Source organism: Corythoichthys intestinalis, chromosome 19, assembly GCF_030265065.1.
Source record: "Corythoichthys intestinalis isolate RoL2023-P3 chromosome 19, ASM3026506v1, whole genome shotgun sequence".
NCBI classification, from domain to species: domain Eukaryota; kingdom Metazoa; phylum Chordata; class Actinopteri; order Syngnathiformes; family Syngnathidae; genus Corythoichthys; species Corythoichthys intestinalis.
The window spans coordinates 36035559-36053948 of record NC_080413.1 but is presented as its reverse complement, the minus strand read 5'-3'; the positions used below and the strand labels follow the sequence as shown (position 1 = coordinate 36053948).

The 18390-nt window shown below is 39.3% G+C and overlaps 1 protein-coding gene across 1 annotated transcript in view; it reads right to left on the bottom strand.

The window, feature by feature from the left end:
- Nucleotides 1-9702: 9702 nt before the first annotated feature.
- katna1 (katanin p60 (ATPase containing) subunit A 1) overlaps nt 9703-18390 on the bottom strand; it is a 31449-nt gene continuing 22761 nt past the window's right edge. Inside the window, exons 10-11 of the mRNA XM_057823646.1 lie at nt 11318-11444; nt 9703-10279 (exon numbers count right to left, since the gene is read on the bottom strand). Of these exons, the coding sequence (XP_057679629.1) occupies nt 10081-10279; nt 11318-11444 (326 nt within the window). The 3' untranslated portion in view covers nt 9703-10080. The remainder of the gene's footprint in view (nt 10280-11317; nt 11445-18390) is intronic.

Here is an 18390-nt window from a genome sequence, read left to right as displayed (position 1 = left end):
AGATTCCGGGGATGCCTGGCATGAATCGCTGTCATTAGGTCATGCCACAGCATCTCAATTGGGGTTCAAGACTGGACTTTGACTTGGACACTCCAGAACGTGTATTTTCTTCTGAAACCATTCTGAAGTTGATTTACTTCTGTGTTTTGGACCATTGTTTTGTTGCAGCATCCATCCTCTGTTTAGCTTCAACTGTCTGACAGCCGGCCTCAGGTTTTCCTGCAAAACATACTGATAAAATTTTAATTTAATTCTTCCATTAATAATTGCAAGTTGACCAGGCCCTGAGGCAGAAAAACAGCCCCAAATCATGATGCTCCCTCCACTAAGCTTTACGGTGGGTTTGAGGTGTTGATGTTTTGACCTCCCCACATGACGTGTGTTCCTCCCAAACAATTCAACCTTGGTTTCATCAGTCCACAAAATATTTTTCCAAAGCTTCTGTTGAGTGTCCAAGTGCCTTTTTGCGAACATTAAACAAGCAATAATGTTTTTCTTTAGACAGCAGTGGCTTCCTCCGTGGAGTCCTCCCATTAACACCATTCTTGGCCATAGTTTTACATACAGTGGGGAGAACAAGTATTTGATACACTGCCAATTTTGCTGGTTTTCCCACTTGCAAGCCATGTAGAGGTCTGTAATTTGTATCATAAGTTCTCTTCAACTGTGAGGGACGGAATCTAATACAAAAATCCAGAAAATCACATTGTATAATTTTTAAACAATAAATTTGTATTTAACTGCATGAAATAAGTATTTGATACATTACCAACTAGTAAATATTTCGGCTCTTAGTTCTTTTTTAAAGAACCCCTCCTGTTCTCCACTCATTACCGGAAGTAACTGCACCTGTTTGAACTTGTTACCTGTATTAAAGACAGCTGTTCACATGCTCAAACAAACTCCAACCTCTCCACAATGGCCAAGAACAAAGAGCTGTGTAAGGACATCTGGGATAAAATAATAGACCTGCACAAGGCTGGGATGGGCGACAGGAAAATAAGCAAGCAGCTTGGTGAGAAGATAACAACTGTTGGAGCGATTATTAGAAAATGGAAGAAGTTCAAGTTGACGGTCAGTCTGCCTCGTTCTGGGGCTCCATGCAAGATCTCACCTCGTGGGGGATCACTGATCATGAGGAAGGTGAGGGATCAGCCCAGAACTACACGGCAGGACCTGGTCAATGACTTGAAGAGAGCTGGAACCGCAGTCTCGAAGAAAACCATCAGAAACACATTACGCCGTCATGGATTAAAATCCTACAGCGCACGCAAGGTCCCGCTGCTGAAGCCAGTGCATGTCCAGACACGTCTTAAGTTTGCCACTGACCATCTGGATGATCCAGAGGAGCAATGGGAGAAGGTCATGTGGTCGGATGAGACCAAAATTTAACTTTTTGGACTAAACTCTGCTCGTCGTGTTTGGAGGAAAAAGAAGGATGAGTTCAACCCCAACAACACCATCCCAACTGTGAAACATGGAGGAGGAAACATTTTTTTGGGGCTGCTTCTCTGCCAAGGGGTACAAGACGACTGCACCGTATTGAGGGGAGTATGGATGGGGCTATGTATCGCCAGATCTTGGCTGACAACCTCCTTCCCTCAGTGAGAGCCCTGACGATGGGTCGTGGCTGGGTCTTCCAGACCCAAAGCACACAGCCAAGGCAACTAAAGAGTGGCTCCGTAAGAAGCATCTTAAGGTCCTGGAGTGGCCTAGCCAGTCACCAGATCTGAACCCGATAGAAAATCTATGGAGGGAGCTGAAAGTCCGTGTTGCCCGGCAGCAGCTCCGAAACCTGAAGGCTCTGGAGAAGATCTGCATGGAGGAGTGGGCCAAAATCCCTGCTGCAGTGTGTGCAAACCTTGTCAAGGACTACAGGAAACGTTTGGTATCTGTAATAGCAAACAAAGGTTTCTGTACCAAATATTAAGTTCGATTTTTGTGACGTATCAAATACTTATTTCATGCAATTAAATGCAAATTTATTATTTAAAAATCATACAATGTGATTTTCTGGATTTTTGTATTAGATTCCATCCCTCACAGTTGAAGAGAACTTATGATACAAATTATAGACCTCTACATTCTTTGCAAGTGGGAAAACCAGCAAAATCGGCAGTGTATCAAATACTTGTTCTCCCCACTGTATAGTTAATGTGTGCACAGAGATATTGGACTGTGCCCGTGATTTCTGTAAGTCTTTAGCAGACACTCTAGTGTTCTTTTTTACCTCTCTGAGTATTCTGCGCTGAACTCTTGGCGACGTCTTTGGTGTACGGCCACTCCTTGGGAGAGAAGAAGCAGTACCAACTCTCGCCATTTGTGGACAACTTCTCTGACTGTCGATTGATGAACATCCAGACTTTTAGAGAGGGTTTTGTATTCTTTCCCTGCTTTATACAAATCAACAATCCTTGATCGCAGGTCTTCAGACAGCTCTTTTGACCGAGCCATGATGCACATCAGACAATGCTTCTCATCCAGACATTTCATACCAGGTTTGTGTTTTATAGTGGGCAGGGCAGCTTGAAACTACTCATCAGTGATTCGGCATACACCTTTGCCTGGCACAGCCAGACTATTCTCCCTGTATTTTTCAAACACTGTGAGAAATAGTCTGGGGCCAAGCCCATTAACGGCCTCTCGAGCAAGGTACAAAATCAATCGTCCAATCAGATTTGTTTATTTGCGTGACGTGTTCTTAACGAGTAACGTCACGCTTGCGCGCTGAAAGTCGTGTCTACAACAGCACAGATGGCGAACGGGAGAGACAAAAATATGTTCCAATCCACGGTAAAACCAGTTTTAAATTACCAAAAACACATCGAAACAAATCATTGACAACAGTCAACATGGCTCGCGCTAGCCATGTTGAATAAACTTCTCCATTCTCCGCTCACGCTAATTGTCGCTTTAACGTCACGTCTGCCCGTCGCTGATTGGTCCACGCCGCTGTCTGTTTGCTGTGGCTTGCTCCGCCCTAGGAATTTGATCCGCCGGACGGTCGCCAGACTCAATCGCTGGAACAGCGGTGAGTCTGGTATACCAGGCAACATACACCTGACTTAAAATGTTTGGTAAGAATTGGTTTCAATTGCTCTTTTAGTCTCCTTAGGCAGAGGGTTTACTTACTTATTTTTCCCCCTTCTGTCATTGTTTGCACGCTATCCTCATTAAAATATGAAAACTTATAAATGTTTGGGTGGTTTTAGTTAAAGCAGACAGTGTATTTTCATCTGTGTGATTTTGACAGAGATCAGATCACATTTGATGGTGATTTTATGCAGAAATGTGAGAAATTCCAAAAGGTTTGCTTTTTCATACCACTGTATGAGAACCCAACTGAAATACAGTATGGCTTTCTGAATCCATTTGCTAGTTTTCTACAAAGTGCTCCTTGTGGTAGCACGTTGTACAGCAGGCGTGTGTTCAAATGTATTAAATTCTTCTCGAAATACACACCACAGTACATTTGATCGTGTATATTTCAGTGAGAGCTGGACTTCATATGTGTCCATAACACTGGATTAAATGCTATATTACAATCATTTGTCTGTCTTTAGTTTGCCACTATGGCAAAGAGAACACACACTGAATATTACTTTGATGAATTTTAACGTTTTTCTAGATGATATGTATAGCCATCTGTTTTCATCTTCTGAACTCAAACTGGATCAACTGGAAAATGCTTTAAGTGTTTGCCTTCTTTGAAATGAGTAAATATTGTGTGTATAACAAATGATGGCATGAGCTGTCTCACATCTGTGTTGTATGGAGTTACCTGTGAGCTGGTATCTTAGCATTGGGCAATTTCTTGAAAACGCCCGAAGAAGCAGAAATGCCCCGCTCGTATTTGTTGACAAAACAAGCAATTCTGACAGACCAGTTACTACTAGTCACTTTTTCATGACATTGCATGTTCTACCACCGACTCCATGTGTTTTTTTTTTTTCAGGCACTTCAGTCACCTGTCCTCATAAGATGTCAATTACAAAAAAACATACATTCCAATTATGCATATATAGAGTTTGTCGACCTAAAATGGTTGAACGAGTAAGAATTAAATATGATTTTGTGTTGATTGGTGCACTATTAAAACACTACAATATCAAGAATGTCAGGTTAACTGTCAACTTGAAGGGTGCCTTCTCCAAACTGCCAATTTCAGATCTCTCCACAGGTATTCTATGGGATTCAGGTCTGGACTCATTGGTGGCCACTTTAGAAGCCTCCAGTGCTTTCTCTCAAACCATTTTCTAGTGCTTTTTGAAGTGTGTTTTGGGAAATTGTCCTGCTGGAAGACCCATGACCTCTGAGGGAAACCCAGCTTTCTCACACTGGGCCCTACGTTATGCTGCAAAATTTGTTGGTAGTCTTCAAACTTGGTAATGCCATGCACACGGTCAAGCAGTCCAGTGCTAGAGGCAGCAAAGCAACCCCAAAACATCAGGGAACCTCCATCATGTTTGACTGTGGGGACCGTGTTCTTTTCTTTGAAGGCCTTGTTTTTCTTCCTGTAAACTCCTACTTTTGTCTCATCTGAGCAGTGAACATTCTTCCAAAACGTTCTGGCAACCTCCAGACTGGCTTTCATATGTCTCTGGGTCAGAAGTGGGGTCTTCCTGGGTATCCAACGAGAGTGCCAGGTCAGACCTGCTGTAAAATGGAGCTTGTGGTCTGGGCGCTTAGCTCTCTGGACAAAATATTTTGTACGGTGAGACCTACACCAAGCCAACGGCCATGTCCGGGCAACACCTTCACGTCTGGCTATGTGGAGGATGCCTGGGGAAAATGGAGACCATTATGCTTAACGTCTCTCCAGATTGAGGACATCGAGGACCTCTTTATCTTCGGCTCCCTGATGGTGCTCGCCTTCCTGTTGCTTCTTGGTGCCTTCTGGGTTCACCGATTCTCGATGAGAATGAAGAGTCAACTCAAAGAGGCAATGGAGGTTGCTCGTAACAACGGCGACAAATTGTCACAGATGACGAAGGATCAAGCAGCCGTTAAGCGATGCCACCGCTCAAATGGTCCCAAAAATCATCACGGAGCTCCGGGATAACGAAAGGCTCGCTCGAGGAAACCGGGCAAGGGAGGACGATGACTAATCTTCTGAAGTGGATACAGCAGACGCGAGCCTCCATGACTCCTTTGGGCTTCCTTCCCTACACCTACTTGGACATCAACTGATACAATGAACCCACTCAAATTGACAATATGTGAAATTCCATGCAATCAATGACTTTTGAATGATATGTGAAAAAAAAAAGAAAAAAAAAAAAGATTATAACTGGACCTTAACATAAATATGCTGTCTGTGCGTCCCTGGCTGTTGGGGGACGGGTATCGATAAGCATTTGCTTTTCCCGTCTTTCCTTTGTCTGTCATCGTCTTTATTTCGGGCAAAATTCCACACTCTGAAACTGTCAATGGTTTTGATGATGATGACAATGACAATAAATTCATTCATTCATTCAAATTCATTCATTCACTCATCCTACCATAGAGTCCCTTTTCATTCAGACGCCGAGGGATAGTATGGGTTGACACTGTTGTACCCTTGGACTGCAGGACAACTTGAACTTGTTTGGATGTTAGTCGAGGTTCTTTATCCACCAGCCGCACAATCTTTCGTTGAAATTTTTCTTTCCGTCCAAATGTAGGGAGGTTAACCACAGTGCCGTGGGCTTTACACTTATTGATGACACTGCGCACGGTAGACACAGGAACATTCAGGTCTTTGGAGATGGACTTGTAGCCTTGAGATTGCCCATGCTTCCTCAAAATTTTGCTTCTCAAGTCCTCAGACAGTTCTTTGGTCTTCTTTCTTTTCTCCATGCTCAATGTGGTACACACAAGGAGACATGACAGAGGTTGAGTCAACTTGAATCCATTTTAAGTTGCTGCAAGTGTGATTTAGTTATTGCCACCACCTCTTATGTGCAACAGGTAAGTAACAGGTGCCGTTAATTACACAAATTAGAGAAGCATCACATGATTTTTCAAAGGGTGCCAATACTTTTGTCTGGCCCATTTTTGGAGTTTTGTCTAAAACGTTAATGATTTTTTTTTTCTTGTGCAATCATTGTTTTTTTTTTTTTATTGCAATCATTTTCTGGGAGTAATCGAGCATTATCTGACAGAATTGCAGGGGCACCAATACTTTTGGCCAGCAGTGTCAAAATGTGTTTGTCTTAGTCTAGTTTTTGGTGACTAAAACTCATGACTAATTTTGTCTAGTATTTGTCGACGCTGACTAAAAATATTTCCGTCTGTAACACTAAAACAATTTACTCCAAAAATAACAAAGGTTTCCAGCTACCATAATTTTTGGATTATGAGACCCAACTTCTTTCATTTCAAATTCTGCGGCTAATAGTCTAGTGCGGCTTATTTGTTGATTTATTTGGGTTAATAGGCAACACTTTATTTGACAGTGGCGTCTTATAAGACTGCCATAAGACCGTGATAATTATGACATGACACTATCATGGGCAATAATGAATGCTTATGACGGATGGCAATTATGTCATCCGGCAAATTATGTTACTAACTCCATTTATGTCCAGCTCGAACCTTTTACATCCATTCAAAAATGAGATAATTCGCCGGATAAAACAAAATGGCATCTGTCATAAGCATTCATTAATGCTCATGGTAGTGTCCTGTCATAATTATGATGGTCTTATGACGGTCTTATGGTGCCACTGTCAAATATTACTGGATACCATAACGAGCAATTAATGAAACAACTGGAACAGTAACTGAAGAAATAATTCTATAGTGCTGCAATGCATGCTAGGAGGCATTTTGGATAATAAGTGTTGACAGCAGGTGGCAGCAGAGGCTGACTGTCTCTCCCAAGGGAGCATTGATGGCTAAATGAAGCTTCTCAAAGCTTTGCAGCCAATTTGTTCAAAGCTTCATGGTGATTCGTTTGGTCTTAGACAGTTTTATGATGCCGCTGTTAAAGTTTTACCGGTTAATACCTTTAGGTGTAAATATCCCATAGTACAGTGAGGACAGCTGTGGCTTATAGTCCAATGCAGTTATCTATGAATAAATGCAGTTTTCGTGTCAAATTTGGTGGGTGGCGGCTTATAGTTAGGTGGCTTTATAGTCCAAAAATTACGGTATTTCAAACGAACATTGACGAGCACATATTGTAGCATCTACAAGGACAACGCCAACTTGGTGATAATACACTCAGCAGGAAAACAGAACATTATTTTTACTTTATTATAGTATTATACCCACCTTGACGCCACAAACTGTTTTTTTTAAAACAAAGTCAGAGAGCATTAGCCTAATGCTAACGCTACGAGTTACATTTAGTGTGTGAACATCACTCAGCGCAGACCTCAAAGGCGAAAGCAACATTGCATATTCTCTCTGGCCAAGACCAGAAAACAAATCTTACCTGTGCGCAAGCCTGCATGGAGACTGGAGAAGACACACTGGTGAGTAGGGGAGGTCGCAGCACGTCACATGAGTGACACAGCCAGATACTGCTACGATGCAGGCTAACTACACATGAAATGTCCCACATTGTGAACATGATGGAAGCTATTGGGCATTTTCGTTTCGTTCTCGTCAAAAACTGGTATTCGTCTTTAGTCTCACAAGACACGTTTTTAGCTGCTTATCATTTCCTCATCGTCACGAAAAAAGTTGACAAAATATTTTTGTTATCGTCATCGTTGACGTACACACTGAACAGAACATATTTTGCTCTAGATGTGACAAATGTTATAGTTGTACACTGTACTTCATGCAAAAATTATAGACCAAATATCGGTGCTGAAATTTGGAAATTTGACAGATGTCAGTATTTGCCTTTTTGTTTTAATCTGACCAGCCGATATGAAAAATAAAAAAACAATTTTTAAACTGGATTTTCTGTCTCTCCTGCCTTTCTGCCTGTCTCCTGCATTAGTGCTCACCCCGTCCTTTGATTGGGTAAATGGTGTTACATGTGGATTGTCCCTTTCCACCTCTATAACGCCCTCAAAAGCGCTTCACACTATCTCATCTACTAAGTGGTGTGACGCAGCATCAGGAGCACCGTGGGGTTTAGCATCTTGCTCAAGGATACTTAGACAAAGCCATCAGGGCTTTCTTTTCTGTGGAAAATTTTCAGAGAGCTATTCTTTTATTCAACTTTATAAGAAATGTTTGAGTCTAGGAAATTCAGGCACATCTGGAGCTATTATTTTCTATTAGTGTGATTGAATAAACATGCTTTAGGCATTTCAATGTTTGCATTATTCATTTTTTTGTTTCAACGCCTATTTTTAATTTGACTGCAAATGAATATCTGCTCCTGAAGGAACCTGACCTTTTAGCCAGATTGCCGGGATCACACCAGCAGAACCGCCGGAACCGTGCTAGCACAATTCCAACCACCCGGGCCGATGCTGGATGGAACTTTGGTTTGGTGCCGTTCCAGTGAGATTTACGAAGATGACTGCCTGAAGAAAACATCAAAATTCCCCCAGTTCTTGATGATATGGGGCTGCACTTCAGGCAAAGGCACTGGGGAGATGGCTATGTTTAAATCTTCAATAAATGCACACGTGTACATTGTAATATTAGACAGCTTTCTTATCCCTTCAATTGAAAATACCGGTATGTTTGCCATTTTCCAAGATGACAATGCATCATGCCACAGAGGTGACCTGACCTGCAAGGATGATCTGGCAACTGCAATTAAAGAGAGTTGGCACCAAATTGATTAAGAATACTCATCAAGTCAATGCCTCAGAGACTGCAAGCTGTCATAAAAGCCAGAGGTGGTGCTACTAAATAAGACGTGTTTTGATTGTTATTTCTTTCTCATGATTCCACATTTTTTTCCTCAGAATATATATATTTCACTGCACTTGCTCTATTAAAGTAACATTTACTTACCCCCATGATTTTCTTTATTCATTTCTCTTAGTGATTCAGAATGCTAAAGAGTTGCACTTTTGAACATTCATTTTTTCAAGCTTTTTATCAGTTTGTTCTACATGATAAAATGTCTGAGAGTGCTCGTCCGAGACTGGCGATTCCATACCTTTTGCTAGGGGTTGCATTCCCTTCACTCCAAAAATCAGTTATCGGCCCCTCTGACTACTAATAATCGGTACCGGTCCTGAAAAACCCATATCGGTCGACCTCTAGCATAAATATTATGCATATGATCATTTTTTTTCTTTAGCTACACAAGTAATTTGGTCCTATTAATTAGCAGTAAGAGCAACATAAATGTTTTGTTAAAACATTTCAGACATTTGAATGAATTTTTTTAAACAAATCAGCGTATCGGAAAAATCAAAACGTTCATCGATGTTTTTGCGATATACCGATTCAGCTCGATAGTCTGTTTAACGCCTAATTTAAATAACTTGATCATGTTTTTTTTTTAATAATGTGTTAAAAAACATTTTAATTGACCATACAGGTAAAGTATCTCATTCCATTTCTCATCCTGCATATGACAAGTAAATTGCTGCCCATCCCATCATTTAATGACATAACATTTACGACTGTTGTACCACCTTTAGTTACATGGCTGTCTCACTTTTGTTTTGTAAGGTATTGTAAAGTGCAAGTCAGCCGTTACGTCATTATTAAAAAAATGTGCTGGAAAAGCCCTGGAAAATCATCTGACGAATAAAATGTGAAGCCTGTCCTCACACATTTCAAAGAAGCGCTAGATATAATACCCAGACAGTTTATCATACAAAACACTTTAATTGTAGCTTATAAATCGCAACACTAGACTGTGCAACAACCACACAGTTCCTTAAAAAAACAAGTGCAAGATAAAAAGTGTTCAAGTGACCTTTTGGTGCATTGTGATTATATACTCATATTTAAATACAATGTATGTCACCACACTATCTTCAAAGCATCTATAAAATGAAAAAAAATTATGTTGGATGATCAGGTCTATCGTTTGTAGTGCAAAAACACGCACAAAGGAGCTCTTAATATTTTAAAAACTATAGCTGGATAACATGACGATTATGAACACATTTACAAAAAAACCCCCAAAACATTTGAAATTGCTAGAACCACTAATGCTTCAACCCTTCAACAGGATCCAAACTCCTCGATCCACTTTTCATACTTCTCGAGGTCTGCGGCTGACACAGATTTGGAAACTTTTTTCAGAGATGACTCAAAGTCCTCCATTGTGGTAGGCATGTGCATCTCGTCCCCGGAGATATTGCGGATCTCTTCTGGGGTGAGTCCTTCGATTCTTCGCCTCATGGCCATCAGGGAGGCATCCCTGCAGAGATACAAAGTTTGTAAATGACCAAGAACTCGAAAAGGAAACCCGTTTTTAAAATATACTATAAAGATTCAGTTTGGAGTGAAAAAGAATATTTCATAAGCCATGTTTCTCAAGTCAAATAGATTTTTGTGAAACTAACAAGAACAAAAACGAAACAGGTCGTTACATCCAGATCAAAATTACATATAGCACACTTTCAATTTTAAGATGCAAAACAGTATTTACAACCAAAATTCAAACTGCCTTTTTAAAAACTCATTAAGAACTTTCAAGAACTTACGATTTATTTGACCGTCAAGTATATGCCAACAACATAAACTCGCAAATAAATTAACCACTTAATATAAAGTGCAATTCCTACCTCAAATGTAAAAAAAAATAAAATTAAAAAATTTATGAAGTTCCTTGATTAAGCACGCTATAAAACTTGGTAAATAGGCAATTACAATTTGATTAGCTTTGTTAAAGCCAAATTCTTCTCTTCATCCTTCAACATAATTTACATTATGTATACACATACATATACAATATACTGTACATTAAGTAGATTTCATGCTTAAAAAGCAAAAGTTTATACTTGCAGCACAATCAGCATTCAACCTACTGAATTATACAGTAGTTAGCATTACTGCTAATTCAAGGTTCTTGCACCTTTTTAAAAGTCAAATTCAATGCTTTTACAGACCTTAAACATATGTCGCAACAATTTCTGATGAAGAAAAAAACATTTGATTTCACTGTAACTCGGGTTTTCCTACTGTCATGTGCAACTCAACAGCAACCCTGGCATTAAACACATCTCCTGGAAATTTAATACCTACTGCAAATTTCCATAAAAAATGTAAGAACTTGATCATCTGAATTTTAAATTTAAGACATTTTAAGACTTTACGACGCACGGGAACCTTGTAATTATGACCACACTGCTGAACAAATGGTGAAATGAAAAAATAAAAAAGTATATTAACATATCAAACTAGAACTTTTCTAAAAAATTAATTTTATTATATATCCGACTGATTACAGTCTGACCTGCACACGTTGGTGATGTCGGCCCCCGAGTAACCTTCCATCTGTTCAGCGATTTTGTCTAAATCCACATCACTGGCCAACTCCAACTCCCTCAGGTTGATGCGGAGCAGCTCCACCCGTCCTTTTTCTGAAGACATCATATGTTGAGGACATGCAGTTACACAACAGCGCTATTCTGGATTTGACAGTAAATACAAAAAGGGCAAATGCAGGGAGACCCCAAAAAACAAGAACTTTTTAACAATCCAATAAAACCAAGAGTGGAGGAGGAAAAATATTTTATTAATAGTACTGCTACTTTTTCCCCCCTCATTTTGAATCCTGTGATTTACAGTCCAGTGCGGCTTATTTATTAATTTATTTGGGTTAATAGGTAATGTTTTATCTGACAGTGGCGTCATAAGACTGTCATAAGACTTGGGATGGGAATCGAAATCCGATTCCAATTTGGAACCGGTTCCGAGTGTTTTCGAGGCCTCGACATCACAATGAAAAAGCCTTAACGATCCCTTTAACGATTCCTAAAGACGCGTATTGCTTCGTGACGTGTGTTGTTGTCCAGACGCATCAAACTAGCATAGCGCCAAGAACCACTCGCTCCAAAGTTTTGACTACACTTCACCAGGAAAGAGTGTGAAAATGAAAGGTTACGACGGGTAAGCACGAGCATTGCAGCCATAAACATAACAATGAAAGCACGTAGGTTCAAACGCTCGAAAGTGTGTCTTCACTTCACGAGGAAAAATTACAACAAAGCGACTTGCAGTCATTGCAAGGTGGAGATAACTGCATCGGGAGGGAATACGACTGCGCTGTCCTCACAGAGAGGCTCAATCCTGGCTATACAGCTAGCTAAACTCCCAAATGACGATGCAGAAGACGTTGGTATAATTTGCTGACTTTATTCAACCATCACTTGAAGAGTGAAACTAAGAATAGAAATGGAACAAATCAATTTCGTCACCAATAACAAACAGGTTTGCATCAACGTAAATCAGCGATGATTAGCTGCTAATAACAGTAATAACAAATGGTTAGCATTCGTTCGCTAGCATTAGCACATCGTTCAAACCACTACACAACTGGATTTAAGTGTCCGATCGCGAGTGGAAAAACAACAACAACAACACAAAAGATGATACATACAGGCGTAGCCTCTGTAGATATTAACATTAACAAAGAACGTAGGCTCGTAGAAGTGTTTCCCTCTCTCACTAACTCGCTCACTCACTTGGATGCGGCATTTCTTCTTTGGGTGTAAGCGCGCTCTTCTTCACGTGAGCGCGTTCTTCTTCGCGTGAGGAAGTGCAAGGGCGCCCCTACTTGAGCGTGTAAGCGCCACAAAAACTGAAAGGCATGCAATTCAATGTAATGGTAAAATAATACACGTTAACCCAGTAGTCCCCAAACTGTGGCCCGCGGCCCAAATACGGCCTGCCTCCACATTTGGTCCGGCCATTTTGAATTTTTTTTTTTTTCTGAATCGTGTTATTTATTTCCTGGCCTTTTCCTTGAAGAATTCAGAGAGGGTTATTTGGTTATTATCTATTTAATTAATAGTGTTTTTATTATTAATTATTATTATTATTATTATTATAAAGAATCCAGAAAGGGTTATTTGATTGTGGCTTTCTGAAAAACAATAATTTTTTACATTTATGCACTTCTGCAATCGTCACACTTTTTCTGTTACAAACTGACCCCGGCCCCTCATCAGAGAAGGGAAAAGTTATGTGGCCCTCACAGGAAAAAGTTTGGGGACCCCTGCTTTAACACATATTGCCAAAGGCAGAACAACAACCTATCTGCCAATATATACTAATATTTTTTATTTCTATTAGATAAATGTTTCAGTAAAATGTTACACATTCTTGTGTATTTGCCACTTATTGCCACAGTTAACATTGAGGCTTTGGGCCTCTTTTGATCTCGTTGTGAGTTTGTAAGGTTGTGACTTCTGATTAAACAAACTCGATGCCAATCAAAACGTTTGTTCTTTTCCCCCAAATTAGAATCGATAAGAGAATCGATAAAGAATCGAATCGTTAAGCAATATCGATAATGGAATCGGAATCGTAAAAATCCTATCAATTCCCATCCCTACATAAGACTGTCATAATTATAACTTGACACTATCATGGGCATTACTGAATGCTTATGACAGATTCATTATGCATTATCTGGCAAATTACAGTGGGGAGAACAAGTATTTGATACACTGCCAATGGGTTTTCCCATTGACTGTGTATCAAATACTTGTTCTCCCCACTGTATGTCACTAACTCCATTTATGTCCAGCTCGGATCTTTTACATCCATTCAAAAGTGACATAATTTGCTGAATGACAGTAAAAGACATCTGTTACAAGCATTTATTAATGCTCATGGCAGTGTCATGTCATTATTATGATGGTCTTATGGCGCGCCACTTGTTACCAAATGCCATAACAAGCAATTAATGAAACAACTGGAACACTAACTGAAGAAATAGCACAGAACATGATTTTTGATTGTTATTTACATCCGTAGCTCTGCAATGCATGCTAGGAGGCATGTTGGACGACAACAGTGTTGAGAGTAGGTGGCAGCAGAGTTTGACCGTCTCCCCTAAGAGAGCAGTGATGGCCAAATGATGTTTCTTAAAGCAATGAAGTTTGCAGACAATTGGTTAAAAGCTTCATGGTGGTTCATTTGGTCTTATGACAGTCTCATGATGCCGCTGTCAAATAAAGTGTTACTGGTTAATATCTTTTGGTGTAACTATCCCATAATATAGTGAGGCTTATCAATGAACAAATGTCGTTTCGTGTCAAATTTGATGCGTAGCGGCTTATAGTAAGGTGCGCCTTATAGTCCAAGAATTACGGTAATTGAAACCTTAAAATGTCCCATCTAAGAAACAATTACGGAATTTTAATTTTATTTTTTAAAATTACCATTATGGTCTCTAAAATTGCAGAGTGTTTACTAGCTCAAGGTCACCGTCTCATAGTGCTGCCCCTTGCTGATGTCCACACATCAAAAATTTCAATTTTTTCAATAGTGGTTTTCAGTAGATTTCAGGAATGCATTCGTACAGGATGGACTTTTGAAGGACGTCATTTTGAAAAAAATGAAATTCCCATTATTGTTTTTAGATGGCATGTTTCAAGGTTTCAATTACTATGAATAAATATTTTTCTGCATTAATTGTGGTCTGATCAGGCTTAAACAAATGCCCTTATCATCTTATCAAAAAAAAAAAAAAATGTAAACATTCACAACATGCATGCATCTTTGTTCTGACATTAATGATTGGATAATGATTTTGTCAACTTGCACTCAGTGGCAAAAAACAGACTTCAAATTTGAAAGAAAAAAATTCTCATTTTAATTTTCGATATTGATCGATAAGAATTTTTTTTTTTTATCTTGATAACAATTTTTGTCATAGAGCCTAGGCTTATTTTAACGATTTATCAATTTGATTCATTACTTTACGTAGAGTGGTATACATTGAAACGCAAAGTCCTTAAATAAATCCCTGACTGTGCCACTTTAGGACTACAGTAGTAATTCCAACAGGATTACAGGTTGTTTACTGGGGCTCAGTAAGAAATACAAAGAACTGTACTAAAGGCTGACTAGAGTGAGACACAGAATGATAGGAATGTGGAGCTGAGGAAGCCAATTTGTATTAAGGGGGCCTGGAGGGATAATCCAGCTATAGCCTCACATTATGCAGTTAAGTGTATAGCACACAGTAATATTGTTTGATATTGTGCTCCTTTTTATTGCAGGCAAAAACTACTCCACAGTTTTCTCATCAAATCTATTAACAAACAGTATGTGACCCCACACAGCAAAATGAGTCATAGTGATCAATTTTGAAAACTGATGTTTTGGTATAATCACAAAGAATTATCTCAGTTTTCCACTGACATATCAAACACTTTTTCCAAGTCATCCTTGTGACTTGTAATTTGGCGGTCTGTGCATCTTGGATTGCCCAAATTAGGAGAAAACCGGCTGAAAATGATCCCTAGGTTTTAATAACAACATTTACCTGTCTTTAGCAACCGGCGTGACACAAACACAGGACCTACATTTTAAAGAGTTAATATATTGTAGTCAATCCATTATTTACCTTGAGAATCCATACACAAGTCTGTTTGTGGACAAGAGTTGCTGGACGGGTTTCCAACCATAGACCTAAAATGCTCTTTGCATGAAGAAAAGACCTACTAGAGGCTGGTATGTTTGGAAATGGACCAATCAGCTTCTTCGAATAGCAAACGCTTGAATTAATGAGCGTATTATGGAAAATACTGATACATTTCCTGCCTAATTTAAGTCCATAACCAGTGTTGTTAATTGTGTTAGAGTATAACAATCTTTCTAACGGCATAATTTTTTTTAGTAGTTAGTAGAGATGCACAATAATTATCGGTCCGATAATAGGAATTATGACGTCATCCCAATTAATCCAGTAACATTTTTTATCGGGCCTGTTAATATTGATTATGACGCGGTGTCGGTGGATTGGAATGTGTACGTTTGTTTCCACTTCTGTTTTGCCAGTATGCAAAGTGTTATTACTGTTCTACAGGCCTTATTTTTCCATCACTGAGTGATGAACCTTACTATGGCAATAAGCAAATGTTTGCATTTTACAGTGTTATGGTTACCCTTAAGTTATTAAGAGGCCTTTTGGTTATTGATAGGCTTGCTGTCCTATAATTGCCAGGTTAAGAAAGTTGTTTCATGGACCAAAACGACTAAAGTCCCCTCTCCTGTTGCACCAAATGTTTTATCTGCTGAAAAAGCACAATACCTGTTGGGTTATGTTTGTTTTAGTTCTGGGCTTGTTGTTCAGAGGCACACATCGTCAATGATAATGACTGATTGATTGTGATTGACTCAAATTATAGTTATTGGAAAAAATTGATATGGGCACTTTATTTGAAGTCAAAACTCTTCTGGTCTTTTTTTTGTTCATTATAATAATGTTCATGTCATGAAATTCTGGTTAGGTCAAAGGCAAAGGCAAATCTATGTTGAATCCACAACTAGTATTTTGTACCTACAGGTGTTCAAAAACTCAGGTGAATTTACATTGATCCCATTAATCCCACATAAAGAAATAATTATTTGACATCAAATAATGTGTGTCACAATTATTAGCACCCCTGGTGTTAATACTTTGTACAACCCCCTTTTGCCAACAAAACAAGGTCTGGGGACTGGGGGACTGAGATGGCCATGGGAGGAGCTTGATTTTGTGTCTGGTGAACCATTTCTGTGTAGATTTGGCCATATGTTTAGGGTCATTGTCTTGCTGAAAGACCCAGTGACGACCCATCTTCAGCTTTCGGGCAGAGGGCAACAGATTTTGATTTAAAATGTCCTGACTTTTCAAGGCATTCATGATGCCATGCACCCTAACAAGGTTCCCAGGGCCTTTGGAAGCGAAACAGCCCCACAGCATCACTGACCCACACCCATACTTCACAGTGGGTATGAGGTGCTTTTCAGCATGCGCATCTTTCGTGGCACGCCAGACCCACTTAGAGTGTTTGGTTCCAAAAAGCTCAATCTTGGTCTCATCTGACCAAAGCCTGGGACCGTGTGCTTTGGTCAATGATGGTCAGTGATGCTGTGGGACTGTTTCGCTTCCAAAGGGACTGGGAACCTTGTTAGGGTGCATGGCATCATGAATTCTTTGAAATACCAGGACATTTTAAATCAAAATCTATTGCCCTCTGCCCGAAAGCTGAAGATGGGTCGTCACTGGGTCTTTCAGCAAGACGATGACCCTAAACTTATGGCCAAATCTACACAGAAATGGTTCACCAGACACAAAATCAAGCTCCTCCCATGGTCATCTAAGTCCCCAGACCCTGTTTTGTTGGCAAAAGGGGGTTGTACAAAGTATTAACACCAGGGGTGCTAATAATTGTGACACACATTATTTGATGTCAAATAATTATTTCTTTATGTGGGATTTTTTCCCCCACAAAATAAATGCACTTGTATTGAAGGTTGGATTTTTCTTTTTTTTCATTAAGGTCCCATATTATTTGAATTAAAAAAAAAAATTATTAGAAGCTAAAAAACACATCTTAACCAGGGGTGCCAATAATTATGGAGGGCACTGTATATGTGGCGGAAAACACTCAAGTTACTTGAAGTTCCGCTCTGAGACCCCCAATCTGGGCAAATTTCAAAATTGTCCGACATGCATGTGTGATATATCATTGGAAAGCTTAAAATCTCAATTTTCTGGGGGAAGAAAATTTTTTAACAGGAAGGCATTTAAAAAAAAAAAAAAAAATTAAACAGCAAAACCCTAACTGGGGGTGAAGAGCACGCAAGAGCATAATTAAAGACGTCATGATTTTAACGAGATATCGCATACTTACCTTGTTTCGATCCAAAAACTCCATGTAGCATGTATCACCGGGTGTCAAGACACAGCTGTGAATGGTCACAGCCAGATATTGGGGGGATTTTATGGGTGAAACATGGCAATATAACATGGGTCGCGATGCAGAAATCAGACATCAAGGAGAGGTTGAGATTTTCTTTTTCATATCGTTCCCTTTTAAACGTCCCCCCCCCCAATTTTTCTTTGTTTGGATCGATTATTTATCATCTAACATATCGGGGAAAATGCACCGTTAACAAAAAATATACAATTAAGCGATAGTTATGAGATAGATATCCGTTACGTATTTCCAGACATCTTTTTTTTTATTTTATTTTTTTTTATGTAATTTGTTAAAAGTTTAAAATATGCGAGTGAATAATTTTTTAAAAGTCGTTTTTTCTTTTAACGTAATATTAGACATTTATTAATTATTCTAAGCTAAAAATGACAGACATTTTGAATGATAATTACTTACCTTCTTTTTATGGCTGGGTTAAAACACAAGCGGTTGCGCGACATCTGTAAACGGGGGTTTCCAGGGTAAAACGGACAAACATAAAAATAGTTCGGGAGCTTAATGTGCCATGAATCTGCCATGGCAGCATATAGACATATTGTTCTATCAAACACAACAGTTCTTTTGGCTTAAAATACAGCAACATTAA